Here is a 14,432-nt window from a genome sequence, read left to right as displayed (position 1 = left end):
TAGGCAGACTGGAATTAGGGAGGTAGATCTGCACCACTTAATGGGTGAGTTGGGGATATCAGAGATCTCCTTTGTTGCCATCCCATTTCCATTGCAGTATCCATGCCGTTGGTCCTTAAAAGAGAACAGTGGTGGTGGTGCGTGCTGGAGGTGGCTGGGGCTCTGCCATGGGTCGGCCTACCAAACCAAACGACCTCTTTGCTGAAATGAACAGCCGTACGCCCGTACTGATTCTTATTAAATACCCTTTAAGCCGGTGAGGTGCTCATTGATAACGTGGCCCATGATGCAACCAACAGTCATCACTCCATCATGCTTCATGCTGACGTCACGCAAGTACAGAATTACAGGGACCCACGTGACAGCTGCTGCGGCCCCTTGGGTAATCCAACGGCCCAGTCATGGGCCATCAGAGGATCTCCCAAACGGTCCGTGCTCCCAATTTCCCGCAAAAGCAGGGCACTGGGGCAGCTGGTGAGGCCTACAGAAATCAGGACTTCTGCTCCCAGTCTCTGCTTCGTTTAGCACGATCCCCTCTGAATCAGTCTGGCGCCTTTTACTTCTCTCGCTCTCTGTAACGTAAGGTTGTCGCGCTGACCACTGTTTCCATGACACACATGCACTCCACATAGTGCTGAGCCGTGACATACCCGCAGACTATCCACCGCACATCACACACCCACCCCTGTTCACCCCGGACTAAGGCTCAGCACATAGACGCGCCCACCTGACAGGCAGACCACCCACCACGCACTCAGGCTGCGCTTTGTGATTGGATTACAATTGGTCCGTTTACTTATCATACATCCAAAACGCTTATTATTATTGATAGTTTGGCACCGAGGTTTCTCCGGGAACAACAAGATAAGCGCAGAACCGGTTATTAATTATTTAACACTACGGACTGTGTTTCGTCAAGTGCTTCAAGTAGCGCGTTTATTTGCTTAGCCAACTGTCATTCACATCCATCGAGGCCTTGAGACCCCGGTTAGTTTCCTTAGTAACCATCCTCTACAGGACCCGTTCCTCGTTAATTGGTCTATTCGTTTATTTGTAGCCCCGCCCAGATTTCGCTTTACTGAATTGTAGTGGCTTACGCCGCTGTCAATCTACGCTGGTGCCTCGTCTCTTTCAACGGCTGGCCGATTCCTTTCAGGAATGTAAAGCTGGCAGCGGCGCCATGATTGTTGCTGGCAGGGTATGAGTCACTAGGGTGTGGCGCTGTCCCCATGCCCCCCCTCAGTATTGTTAACGCTGCCTCCTCTTCCCCCTCCCTCTCCTCTTAGACGGGTGGCGCACTTCTCTTCCAGCCGGCATCACTCGCAGCTCTTTCTGTCTTGCCGGTCACTACCCCTTCCCTCATTCGACAGCCGCCATGGAGGACCAGTCCCCGTTCATATCGTCCAGCAATAGCGGTCTTAACCCGTATGGGTCGCCAGACGATGAAAAGCCAGAGTTGGATAGGAAGCGCTGGGAAGAGCTGGATGTGCTGGATCTGACCGGAGGAGCTGGGGGGTTTCCACCTAGCAGCCAGCCGCACCGTGTCCGGGATCAGGAGGAAGAGGAGGATGAGAAGCCCAGCTATTCTGACAGCCTGGAGCCTTCACCCGAGGAAGAAGAGCCAAGCAGCATCAGCAGCGACCAGCCCGCTGCCTCTGTAGTACCCAGCGCCCCCATGGAGGAGGAGGAGGAGGAAGATGAGAGGCCCACCGTGCCCAGCAGGGGCCCCACCGGCTCTGTGGGTGAGTAACCCCCGCCTATATTTTAGGGCTAGACATCCCAGCACCAGGCAGACACGTGTCAGCTCCATCAGCCTCCGATTCTGAAGGTCACCCCAATGCAGGGGATGAATGACCCCCCCCAGGTGGCAAATACCCCCCCCCCCCGAATGCCACCACCCTCTGTTAGATGTGGCTTCCGTTGGGGGTAATTCTCGCTGCGTTAATACGAATGATGTGTATGTGTTATATCCCAGATATGAAACAGTCGCTTGGATAAGGCTGCGCTGGGGTGTAATCACCTTATTACCCGAATGGATCAATGCATGAAATGTTACAGCCAGGCTAATGGAGCATCACGTGATCACAGATGGCTCGATTTGCCCCATAGGTGCCCTGAAGTATTGATGTGCGATCACCTATTAGAGGTTAGGTGCATCGGCTCCGCCATTTCTCTGAATCCAGACCGTGCTTTGTGTCTGTTGGTTGCCCACCCTCCTGGCTTGTGGTGCTGCGCAGCTGTTTGCTGCCCATCCTACCCTGGTGAGGATGACTTGTAGATGCCCTCCCTGGTTCTGATGGGAGGGGTATGGGCAGTGAGTCCGCATAATGGATATTTTTTCTGCCGGGGTGGGGTCTGATGTGTGCCAACTGCCTGGAAAAACCTGATTCCCAGCAGAGGCAGTCTTTGGGCCGGGGGGGGGCGTGTGGCTGGTGTCAGCTCCTCCATCACTTCACCCCCACCACGCGTCTATGACTGGGCACAATCCTATCTCTTTCTGCACTCGGTCACAGCGTGCAGCAGTGTGCGGCGTCTTGCGTCGGCCTGTTCTTTGGGGGTAGAATGTATGTACGGTGGCCTGTGCTATCCCACGAAGGCCTTTTCGTGTATTCTATACATTGACCTCCGCTTTTGACCTATAAATAGATGTTTGAGCTTTTGGCAGCTCTTGCGTGTCAATGCGTGATGGGAGAGCCAGCACACCTATTTGTGGTATGTACTTGGTGAGTGCAGAAGGAAAGCATGTTGTATGAAGAGTGTTGGTGGTTCCATCCTACGCAGAAGAGACTGTCTGGAGCGCACGTTTCCTTCGCTCCCTCGTATTTGGAAAGGTGTGGTGGTCTGAGTCAGGTTCCTATCAAGTCACTGCATATTCCTTAAACAGGTGCCTCTTTGTAGATATAACTGCTGTTAACACACAGCGCCCAAGAAATGTGAGAAAGTGGTCATCTTATTTTAGTTTAGGGAAATCTGGCTACCTGTAGCCTCTCTAGCGTTCTGGGAAACATAGCATGGGGACTAAGTAACTTGCGCCAGTACTATTCCCACCATCCTCAACTGTCTGAGGTTGGAAGTCCGTTCCTTGGCTTGGAACCTCTCAGCCGCTGCTGTTTGGCTGGGGTGATGGCTTCAGAACCTCACAAGGCTTGAAGGGAACTTAGCTGCCGCATCAGAAGATCGCGGACGCAGAATTATAGCCTCGCTCTATAATGTCTGGCAACGAGTGCTGAGAGACAATAAGTTCTTGTACTCAGCCGATGCCCAAGAGACTGGATGTGCTCTGCCGTTATGCAGCTCATCGCATTTATATCCAGCAAGTTCGGTGCTGCGCGGATTATTCTTTCAATCGGGGTGGGTCGGGCCTTTAGTTTTGGGGAAAATTTACATTGTTTAAGAATATTCTATTAGTGAGATTTCAGAAAGCTTTAGGGATACTAAACATACCCTTCTGCTTTGTAGTTATACAATGTAGCAGGTCTGATTTATTTTTAGGGTCTGTGTGTGTGCAGTATGTATAGATGATGATGACTCAGACTCTATCATGGAGTTACTCAACATCCCGCTGCGACTCTTTGAAGAGTAATGAAAGCTGCTGTACATTATCACGTAACGTTTCCTAGAAAGGACTTTTTCCCCCTTTGCAGACCAACCACGTGTCTGCTGCCTGTAATATACGCTGTTCATTTCCAGCACAATATGCCATTGTCCAGTATGGACTTTATGCCAGAAGGGCTTATCTCCTGGGGCTTCAGTTCTCGCCTAGGGTTTGGGGGTATAGATATGCAGTCAGAAGTTCTCGGATTAGCAGCCAGAACGGCATACACCAGCAAACCTTTCCTGAGTGTAAAACCATATGATGTCATTGATACGCTGAACTTCCTCTAACTCGGTATAAAGCCCAGCTCTTCCACTCCGTATAAAACTGTGTGTGGCCCTAATTTAATCTAAATGTCACGAGTGTTATCTTTGGGGGATGTTTAATCCTCTGGCTGCCAAAGGAAATGCAGACGGTTCATCGCTGTCAGACGGCGGGTTAAAGGAAAGCTTTGATCTTATGCTGGTTAAGCCCTGGCTGTCATTTGCTTTGGAAGTCTTACAAATTACCAAAGTCCCGTACTCGGACCTGCGCATGCTTAGAGATGAAGCATAAACATGCTTACTTCTGCACACACTTCGAACAGCACAGTGCCTTTTGAAACCTATTCTTCTGTGATGCTCCTGTTGATGCCGTGTGACAGAGTATGTCCTCCCGAATCACATGTCTGCATTTAACCAATGAGCCGGCAGGATCCATAGGTTGTCGGGAACGAATATTGCTGGAAAGCTTTTGGGCTTTACTCCCATGGCAGGAGATTTTGTTATGGTTGAAACTCCTTGACTTCACCATGCATTATAAAGGACCACCCCAGCAAATAATATTTGGCCCTGCACGATTCGGTAAATTTTCAAGAACTCTGCCTTATTTAAATATGCTTTATACAGGGCCATCCGATCTATTCTTCGAGGAGACGTAGACTGGGGTTGGTCCTTCAAGATATAACATCTCCTGCATACTCCTCATTGCTGAATAAACCACTTTTAAGGTCTTCTCTAGATAACCGGGCACTTTATTCATAATTTACAGGTTACTCTCCTCATTGGAAAATAGTTGCCCCTGAAACAGGTTAAAAAGTATTAACTTAAATATTGGAAACAACCTTGTATGGCCAGATGGATTGTAGACTTGGTAGGTAGACTGGGATGTTGAAGAGAAGCTTCCACCTATAGTTCCCCTGGCTCCTTATCATACTGCCTGTGGTAAACAGTAGAATGACTCGGTCTTAATTACCCAACCAGACTAAAGTCAGTAAAGTACTGGATTTCATTACAATTTCCATAAAGAATCAGCTCAGTGGAGGTAATTTGGAGGCTGATCAACGCTCAATGTAAGTTTAACATTGCTAGCTCCAACCCTATGAAGTAATAACTAATTGCCCTTATTATAATGCCTCCCATTGCTGTATCTTTCTATAATGTATAATGTATACCAAAAAAGAATCTACTCAGTGAGTTGTTGGCGCATTGAAAGTCTCCCAAAATGTCATGACTGAGAGAGGTGTCTGCAGATAAAGGGTGTGGATTGGACCAAGATTCGTTTTTTGACCGTGCCAACCTACCATATACAGCACTCAATAAAGGAGATCATTCTCCTCTAAGGCTCTCTAGAAAATGGCTTAAGGCGAAGTGTTTGGCTTACATTAAAATATGTCATTGTGTTTCTAGTTAACGAGAGGTCCCTTTACTTTGTAAATACTAATATTTTAGAATTACCAGCATAAATGCCCATTCAAGTGTCAAGCGCAGCATAAGGGCCAAAAATGGGCCAGGAATTTTGTGTATTCTAGCTTTTAGCAATTGCATTGCAGTAAAATGGATTAAGTTGATCCTTCTGTTCGGCGCCCTGGAGCTTAACGCCAATTACTTGGTGGTCCCAGATATGATGGACTAGACCTCACAGAAGTAGCAGTTTAAATCAGATTACTTTACAAATATACCGACGGACTGAGAAGTAAGACGTTACGGTGGGAGACGGTAGAATGTGGAAATCATGCGAAGAAAGGAGAGGAGGTGATGGGAGGATGGAAGTTTCCCAAAAACACTGGGTGAGGACTGGAGACAAAGGAGTCTGATAAGCTGCGGTAACGTTGGTTAGGATAGGGGTAGCCCGAGACGTGGATGTCAGAGCAGAGGACAGGCAGAGGTACCAGGTATACATCATACAGGGATGGACAAGCTCTCCCTGCTGCAAAAGCTCTCCGGGGTAGGCCCTTCATATAACGTAAAGTGAAGTTAGGAATCTAAAACGCAACTCTCCAGACATCTTTCCCTTTCGTGGATAAACCCCAACCCTATATGATGTATAGATACACATTATACATGGCCAGCAGGTCTTCTCTCAATCATCCCCATGTGGTTCATAGATTAGTGGTTATCAAATAGTTTGAGTGTTCGTGGTGAGCACTGATACAGATGGCACTACTGCTGGGAAGCCATGGCCACTACTCTATAGGGAAAAATAGCCATTTCTGTTGGTGGATTTTATGCTTGCTGTCCAGTCCTGTATGTATAAAAAATAAGGGACCCTGACCCAACGGCCCTCCAAAACCTCATCTGCAGGCTCTTACCCGCACTTGTTCGGAAGGACACCATGAGCTGGATTGTCTGTAGGGAGCTGGGGCTTGTAGGCCTTCCGCTTTTTCCAGCCAGGCATCTGGCCCTCAGGTGCTCTGGCCACCCCAATCGTAATACACCGATACCCACAATGGGTCAGTTGCCTCCCTCGCTCCATGCCACAGGCACTGTAGCCACTTGAATAGAAATCTGGTATTTAGGACGTCTATGGCAACCTCCTCTATAATGAATATAGGGCTGAAACAACTAATCGATAAAATCGATTAGTCGAATCGATTTTTATCGATTATAAAAAGAGGTTTTTTTTCAGAGCAAATGCTCTGGAAAAACTCCCCTCTCCTTATATAATCCGACCTCAAACAGATCGGATTATAACACTAGAATCCAGATCCCCGCAACGCTGCAGGGGACCTGGATTCCTCTCGCTGTCGGCCGGCGGCTGTCCGTGCGATGCGCACAGACAACTTCCACCTCTCCCCTCCACTTCATACACCCCTCTGACTCCTCCCCCCTCCCATACACCCCTCTGACTCCTCCCCCCTCCCATACACCCCTCTGACTCCTCCCCCCTCCCATACATCACTCTGCCTCTCTCCCGACTCCCTGGTGCTTTGTGAACCTCCGTTGCTGACAGGCACTTTCACTGCAGCTTCATAGAAGCCTCAGCGTAAGTGAAGGTGAGTAACGGAGGCTGTCTGTGCGCATCGTGCAGACCCCCACCAGCTGACAGAGGATCATCCTCTCTGTCAGCCGGTGGGGGTCTGCATCGCACAGACAGACTCCGTTACTGCCCTTGTACTACTAGGCCATTGTGATAAAGAGATGAAAGTGTAAATTGTACGTTTTTTATTACATTATTTTAAATTAAAAAAAATTGAATTTTTTTTTTATCTGATTAATGGAAAAATAATCGGCCAACTAATCGATTATTAAAATAATCGTTAGTTGCAGCCCTAAATGAATATGATCCCAATTTCTAGCTAAAGCCACTCTTTTTCTGTGCCTTTTCGCCCGTCACTCAAAACAAACATCTTAAAGATGGAACCCCATGTAAAAAATGTTTTTGTGTATTAAATACAGTGCTCTGTGCGGTATACATTGTACTCTGGGTCCAGTGCTGAAAACGTGGCACAATATCGCGTTGGGAAGGGTTGGCCGTTGGCTTTCCAAGGCGTGTGTAGAACCGGTAGCGTGGAGTTCATTGACGCATTATTCTCGCTCGGTCGGGATTGTGGCTGCTGCAGTGTCGCCTTTCACACTTCTAGTGTAACAGATGACTGACGTGCACCTTCTATTTTATTTACAGGGCAAACATTTTTAGCCAGGTGGCTTCCAGGAGAAGGTAAACTAACTAAAAAAATCAGCATTAATTAAAATCAGAATTAATAATCAAAATATAATTTTTTGGATGATTCAGACAATTTGATTATATATTTCAATCAACAATTGCCCCTTTTAATTAATTTTCTAAGACTTTTTATAAACTCTATCGAGGATATTTCTTCTCGGTCCAAAAAAGAAGAGAGAAAAAATTGAACGCACCACTTGTCAATCTGTGGGTTATGCAAAATTCAGTAGAACATGGAAAAAAAAAAGAGAATTCTCCTTTTTTATTTTTCATAATCGTTTCAGTGTAATGGTGAAGAAATATTCTGGTTTTTCTTTTTATTATAAGTCGTATCACTGATCTCATTATATTGCGATGCATTTTTTGCTTTCTATTACCGTATTTTTCGCTCTATAAGACGCACCTGCTGATAAGACGCACCTAGATTTTAGAGGAGAAAAAAAAGGAAAAAATATTTTGAGCTAAAAAATGGGCTAAAATATTTATTACAATAACTGAATAAGCTATGAACACAGTAAGACACACACAGTAAGACACACACAGACACAGTGAGACACACACAGTAAGACCTCCCTCCCTAACCCCCCTTCTCAGTATCTCCCCTCTAACTCCCTAACCCCCCCTTCTCAGGATCTCCCCTCTAACTCCCTAACCCCCCCCTTCTCAGGATCTCCCCCCCCCCCCGCCCCAGTCACTTACCTTAAACTCCTGTGTTGGAAGCGTGAGGCGTTTGTCTCGGGTGCCGGCGCTTCACTGCTGAGCGCCGGCGTCTGACGTCATATGCCGGCGCCCAGCGTAAAGCGCCGGCACCCGAGACAAACGCTTCCAACACAGGAGTTGAAGCGCTGAGGCAGGCGGCAGTGGCGGCGGCCGCCGCCAGCAAAGGATTCCTGTATATCTGTCAGGCAGGGGGGCCCGAGAGTTGCCGAGCGGTTGTCTTCAGCAACCGCTCGGCACCCCTTGGGCCCCCCTGACTGGCAGAAATCCAGGACTCCTCTGCTGGCGGCCGCCGCCGCCTGCCTCAGTTACGACCCCGGATTTATCGGCGTATAACACGCAGGTAGGGTTTAAGCTCCGGATTTTAGTTAAAAAAGTGCGTGTTATACGCCGATAAATACGGTATATCGTTGCCCCCCCCCCCTCCCTGCCTGCATCTTCGCTCCATAAGACGCGGCTGATTTTTCATCCTACTTTGGGAGGAAAAAAACTGCGTCTTATGGAGCGAAAAATACGGTATATTAATTACAAGAAATGTACAAAAGATGAACGAGAGCAAAGCCTAAATGGCCAGTCGTAGAAGCTGCACAAAGGTTACGGTAAATTAAATAATTAAAGAGTGTTTGACCTTTGAATGTAGCCGTCCTGACGTGAGCACATCGGCAACCATTAGCCATAGTATGCATGTCAGAGCGGCCATCTGCTGCCAGGAAGATCACTTGGACGTTCTTGAAGAGGAAAAAATATACATAATAAGATGCGAGTCCGTGATTTCACTGATGAGGGGTCTTACTCGCTCAGCTTGCCTACAAGAAGGTGTGAGTTGGCCCTGCGTAATACATGCATATTGTGGGGTTCTTGCAGACCTGGCTGTGCGTTATTACGGGCCGTTTGCCAGCACTACAGCTAGATTTGGTACGGCCAACCCATCAATTTTTAATCGGATGCCCTTCTGCTTGGTTTGGGCTTCCATGTCTAGCTGGTGGCCGGCCCGCCCTGTCTGTAAGCCTTACAGGGTTGTTTCAGCCATTATAGGCGCTGTACGCGTACGGCAGCAGAGTGTCGCCCTTAGATTGTTTTACCCCCTGTAAATGCATGGAAGCCTTCATTAGAATTCCCTGAAGCTGTCCCAGAAATGCATTCTGCGTAACACTGGGCACGTGTAAGGATCCTGGCCGTCAGTCCGCCCCAGCACGGGGGTGACATTCCCAGGGAGATACGAGACCCCCATATGCATGATGCTTTGAGCAGCTACGACTCGCGCAAGTAGAGTGGGGGGGATATGTTGCGGCAATTGAGGGTTTTAGATGTTTTTTTGTTCTTAGATGTAAAGAACACTAATTTGAAGTGCTGACAACATTACTGTCCCTTTAATAGCAGTGAATGCCTGGAAAAAAATCTTTTTTTTTTTTTTTGTTGTTAAACCTAAATAAATGAGAATATCAGGAAATATTTATACACACATATACAAAAGATGGCGTTGACGCTTGGTGGTGTATGTGTCGCTTACATTTACTCTGCTTAGTACAGTAAGGTGTGGGTCTTAGGCCAGACTTTTGCTCACTGCTTATGTATAGATGTTAAATAGAAAATATCTGTTCTTTCGGGTATTTTCCAGTTTAAATACTTTTTAGGCTTTTTTCCCCCATCTGGGGAAAAGAAGTCTTTGCTTAAATACAATGGTGATGCACAAAAAAGTAAGCGGCCGCTCAAACCTTTCATGGGAAGAAGATCTTCCTCTGGCTTTCCTTACAGTCTATGGATCGTACGCTGTTACATGGAGAGGGGGGTATCTTGCCTCTCGATGAAAGGGGCTTCCTCCCTTCCCGGTTGATTATCCCGTGTATATTTGTATCTTGATGGCGTGTAATGCTTGGTATATATAAATATATGTTTTACTGAAATGCTGTTCCCCATGTTGGGTCTCCCTACGCAGCACCACAATGTTATGTTTTTTTACCGAAATATTAGCCCAAAAAATGGACGACCTTCACGTTAATTCCTGAAACACACGTTCGTTGAGGGGTCGCCTCGTTTTGAATGTACCCTAAAGACCTATTCTGGATTCTTGCTTGCATGATCTGTCTGTGCTGCTTAACGTCTGCTGAGGTCTTGTTGTGTTTGTTTTTCAGATGAGAACCTCTTTCCTCTTACCGCTGCATCTGCACCTCTGATGCACTCCTCTGCAGGCAAGTTCTTTCCGCTATCCTGTACTTAGTCTCTACCGCATTAACCCTCTAACGCTAATATCCCTGTTTCACTGTGCCTTGCAATTTTCATGTCGGCTAAGTGTGTTTAAAGGGGAACTCTCACCATTTTTATGACATTATCACATTAAAAGTGCCAAAAATCTTGTGCTGTACGCTTCTGGTGCGTATTGGCCTGCGTTATAACTATTATTACCCACGGTCTACCAGAGAAACACCCTGACTCCTTACCTGTGGTCAACACAACGGCTGATTAACCACCCAGCCAGTTGTTCTGGAAGTCTGTGTAGGAACAGACTTAATTAACACTGCCGTAAAGAATCGTCTCAGTGTAGTGACTGTGCAGGGAAAGTCACATGACTCATAGCAGGGGCATCCACCCCCGTCTGTAGAGGAAGCTTATTGGAACAAAAAACAGGCTTTTCTCAATGCCAACCTACATGACTTTATACACCACTGGATTGTATCGGACTTCCCCTTCAAACATGCGTGGAAATCGCTTTACTTTCTTACTGTAGTAAAACATAGCAGAGAAAAAAACGTTTTCGTCTCACATCTTCCATACTATGAACTGCATTAAAATATAAATAACGCACTCAAATATCCTGCGTTCGCTACATTACTGTAGCGTTTATATGCAGACATGGACCTTTTGAGGAGGATCTCTTTCGAATTGGTAACCGGGTAATGCTGCAACACAGAAGCTGGCACGTCAGACATCTGTCATTTATACAATTAGGGGAATCACCATGGCGATGGGTCCTAAACCCTGCCAAATGATCTGTAAATAAGTTAATAAATCTTGATGTTTTTCCACCTATTAACCTTAATTTCAAGGTTTTACCTAGTGATGTCCACAAAGCCAAATTGTCCTCCATTTTGAGCTAGAACTACTCATTTTGTTAATTGGACAACTTAGAATCAAAGTGAACATTTTGTGGTCCTGATAATTTTATTGCACTTTCTTTAACACTCTGTTGCTTTTTCTTTGCATTAATATTCCTGTCAACTGTCTGCAACTTCTAACTTTACTTTCTGGTCACAGACAAAGTACTGGACTTGCCACAGACTTATAGCGCTATGTCAGCTGGCCAAGAGGAACTTGCATCTATGCTGCTTGAGCCTGCTACTTCCGCCCCTTCTTTGTCTCCTCTATCTGCTGATTCCTTTAAAGAACACCTATCTTCTGTCGCTTTTCACGCTGATGTAACCCCACCGGAAGCTTTGCAAGGATCCATTAGCGATACGCGCGCGGTAGCAAGGTCCGTAGGCGAGCTTGGATTCCATGAGAAGTTAGTTGGCATCACCGAGACCGATCACACGGAGATAGCGTTCCAGAAGCAAGCAAAGGAAGACTTGATCTTCTCCGAAAGAGGTTATGTCGTTGAACATCCTACGTCTCAGCAAGAGACGGCATCTGAAGACAGCTCGCAGTACTACGCGCAGTCTGCAAAAGAGATGTTTTCGGGAATGCTCAAGTCTGTCGGGCCCCCGAGCGAGGCGTTCTCTGAAATCAAAGAAGCACGTGATGAGCAGTACGCTGACTTCAAACCATTTGAGAGCACGCGGTCAGGTGATGTTGGCGCTGTGAAGTTCGATAGTAATGTATACAGTCTAAACTTAGAAAGTGTAAAAGAGCCAGAGAGAAAGTACGAGGAAGATAAATTGGATCTGTCTGACGATATTACTCCGGTGACTCCGGTGTCCCCGATTCCTGCAGAGTCCCCAGACTATGAAATGCTTCCTCCTCTGGACCAGAGCCCGCTGACTGATTTAGGAAATATAACGGATGAGAAGAAGATGGCGGAAGCTGAAGCCCGAGTAACATCAGATCCTATAGCAAATCTTGCAACCCTAAACCCATTCTTTGAACATGTGGGCCAGGACTATGTCACTACTGGGGCTACCACTGAAGTTCCTCTGGTCCAAGCGACCAGCAAGCCAGAAGGGCTCACTCCTGACATTGTACAAGAAGCATATGAAAGCGAAGCCCATGATACCGGCGTGACCAAACTTGGCTACGAGTCAAAAATTGATTTGGTGCAAACAGCAGCTAAATCGGTACAGGAAAATGTTACTCCAACAGCTCAAGCTCCTGTGCTGTTCGAAGGCACAGAGTCCGTGTCTTCACCAGTACTGCCTGATATAGTTATGGAAGCGCCTTTAACATCTGCTTCTGTTGGGTTAGAGTCCGGTGTGTTCCAACCAGATGTTTCGCCCATGGGAAGTGCACCTGTTAGCGAGGAGAAGATAAAGTTTGAGTCTGAGAAGCCTCCTTCCTATGAAGAAGCTGTACGTAGAACAGTGTCACCGGAACCGGCCAAAGCTGCCCCAAGTGTGGAAGAGAAGAGAGAGTCACCAGTGGAAGTAGAGGCGCCCTACATATCCATAGCTTGTGACCTAATAAAAGAAACTATCCCAACTGAGTCTTCTGCACCGGCTCTTTCCAAAGCGATAAACGATGACTTTGAGTCCCAGTTCATTCAGCATTTTGATGATAGTTCACCAGAATCTGAACCCAGCGAACCATCGTATAAGCACTGGGAGCCTGAGGAGCATGCGTTTGTTTCAGGTAACGTTGGGGACTCTAAATTAGGCAGTGTAAAGACTCCAGGAAATATCTTTGAAAGTGATTTACAGTTTAAGGAGCCTTCCGCAAATAAAGCTTATTTGGAATCTTATCAACCAGAGTCAAACATTTTCAAAGATTCTGCTGATACTTTGTCTACAGGACCAAGTACAGAAGCAGTCAAAGAGAAAGATAAGCCTTTGCAGATGGAAGAGTTTGGAATGGGCTTCAGTTCGGGCAAGACACCCAGTCCTAAGTATTCACCTGGGGTGGAATTGGCACACCTTGAAAGCTCATTACCAGGTTCACCAGCAGAAGACCTTACACCCAAAGCTCCCTGTGGTGGGCTGGAAGAACCCAAAATGCCAGAGAAATCAATTATTAAAGACATCCCCAGCTTTGAGAAAAATGAAGACCTGTATTCAGCTCTGTCCTCGGATCAAACTCACCACAAGAAAGATAAACCGTTCCAAGGCCCGGATGAATCGAATGACTTCGCTAAAGCTATCGATCTCACAACTAAAGAGGATTCCTTGAAGCCTAAAGAACCTGTTGCTAAACCCCTGCCTCCCTCAAAGAAAGAAGAGCTTAGCGTTCCTTCTACACAAGAGAAAAAGGAAGTCCAAGATCCCGAAGTGGCTGCTACTGCTACACCTGCTTTCAAGAATTCAGGTAACAAAGGGTTTCTTTCTACACGGCACGTTGCTTATCGCAAAATTAATGTAATGTTTAGTTTAGAAACGCGGTTGATTTGTAACATGACTACTTACCCTTACACGAGGCGGCTCTTTCCCTATTAGTTTTGTGTGTGTTTTTGTATGAATAGGCAGTCAGCTGCTGCTTTTGAATTCCGAGTCCAGAAAGCTTAAGCCTGTTCTCCGGGGATTTGTTTTCTATTTTCAAAAGAGCCCCGGGGGATCCCAGTTGTCTCTGTTGTTGGTGAGCGTTGCTTCTCTGGAGGACTTTGCTAATAAACAACGGCAAATAGATTGTCAGCGAGTGGAATCTCTCGCTGGGTTTGTTTTGAGTTCGGTTCCATCGTTGGCCTGGATACCGGTGACCGTTTCGTTTCTGCTTTTCCTCTTCACATAACGGTTTCATATAGATAAGGATGTGCTTGTTGGGCAAAGCCTTTTAAAAGTGGAACTGTCACTTCAACATTCTACATTCTGAAGCTTAGTGTACAAAGACCTAAATCAGGGTGTTTTTATCGGTAGGTATGGGAATCTTATTGTACTTTATGAGCTGTGTTAATGTATACTGTACACGTACATTAATCTTTGTATATGCTGCCAGTGCTATGGCGCCATCTAGTGGCGTGGAGTGACTTCTACAACATACTGAATTGTCCTTTCAATTGGTGGCCTCTGATGCTGGATAATGTTCAGAATTATTGCTTTACACTATTTTTCTCTCGATT

General features: G+C 46.5%; 1 protein-coding gene across 1 annotated transcript in view; it reads left to right on the top strand.

Moving 5' to 3' along the window:
* The first annotated feature begins 401 nt into the window (after positions 1 to 401).
* LOC149303186 (reticulon-4-like) overlaps positions 402 to 14,432 on the top strand; it is a 28,064-nt gene continuing 14,033 nt past the window's right edge. The window contains exons 1-4 of the mRNA XM_089481362.1: positions 402 to 474; positions 1,287 to 1,742; positions 10,369 to 10,425; positions 11,489 to 13,659. Coding sequence (XP_089337488.1) covers positions 402 to 474; positions 1,287 to 1,742; positions 10,369 to 10,425; positions 11,489 to 13,659 — 2,757 coding nt within the window. The remainder of the gene's footprint in view (positions 475 to 1,286; positions 1,743 to 10,368; positions 10,426 to 11,488; positions 13,660 to 14,432) is intronic.

This window comes from Sceloporus occidentalis, unplaced genomic scaffold (assembly GCF_023333645.1).
Source record: "Sceloporus occidentalis isolate IW3139 unplaced genomic scaffold, rSceOcc1.0.p SCAF_15, whole genome shotgun sequence".
Classification (NCBI taxonomy): domain Eukaryota; kingdom Metazoa; phylum Chordata; class Lepidosauria; order Squamata; family Phrynosomatidae; genus Sceloporus; species Sceloporus occidentalis.
This window is presented reverse-complemented; position numbering and strand designations above follow the sequence as displayed.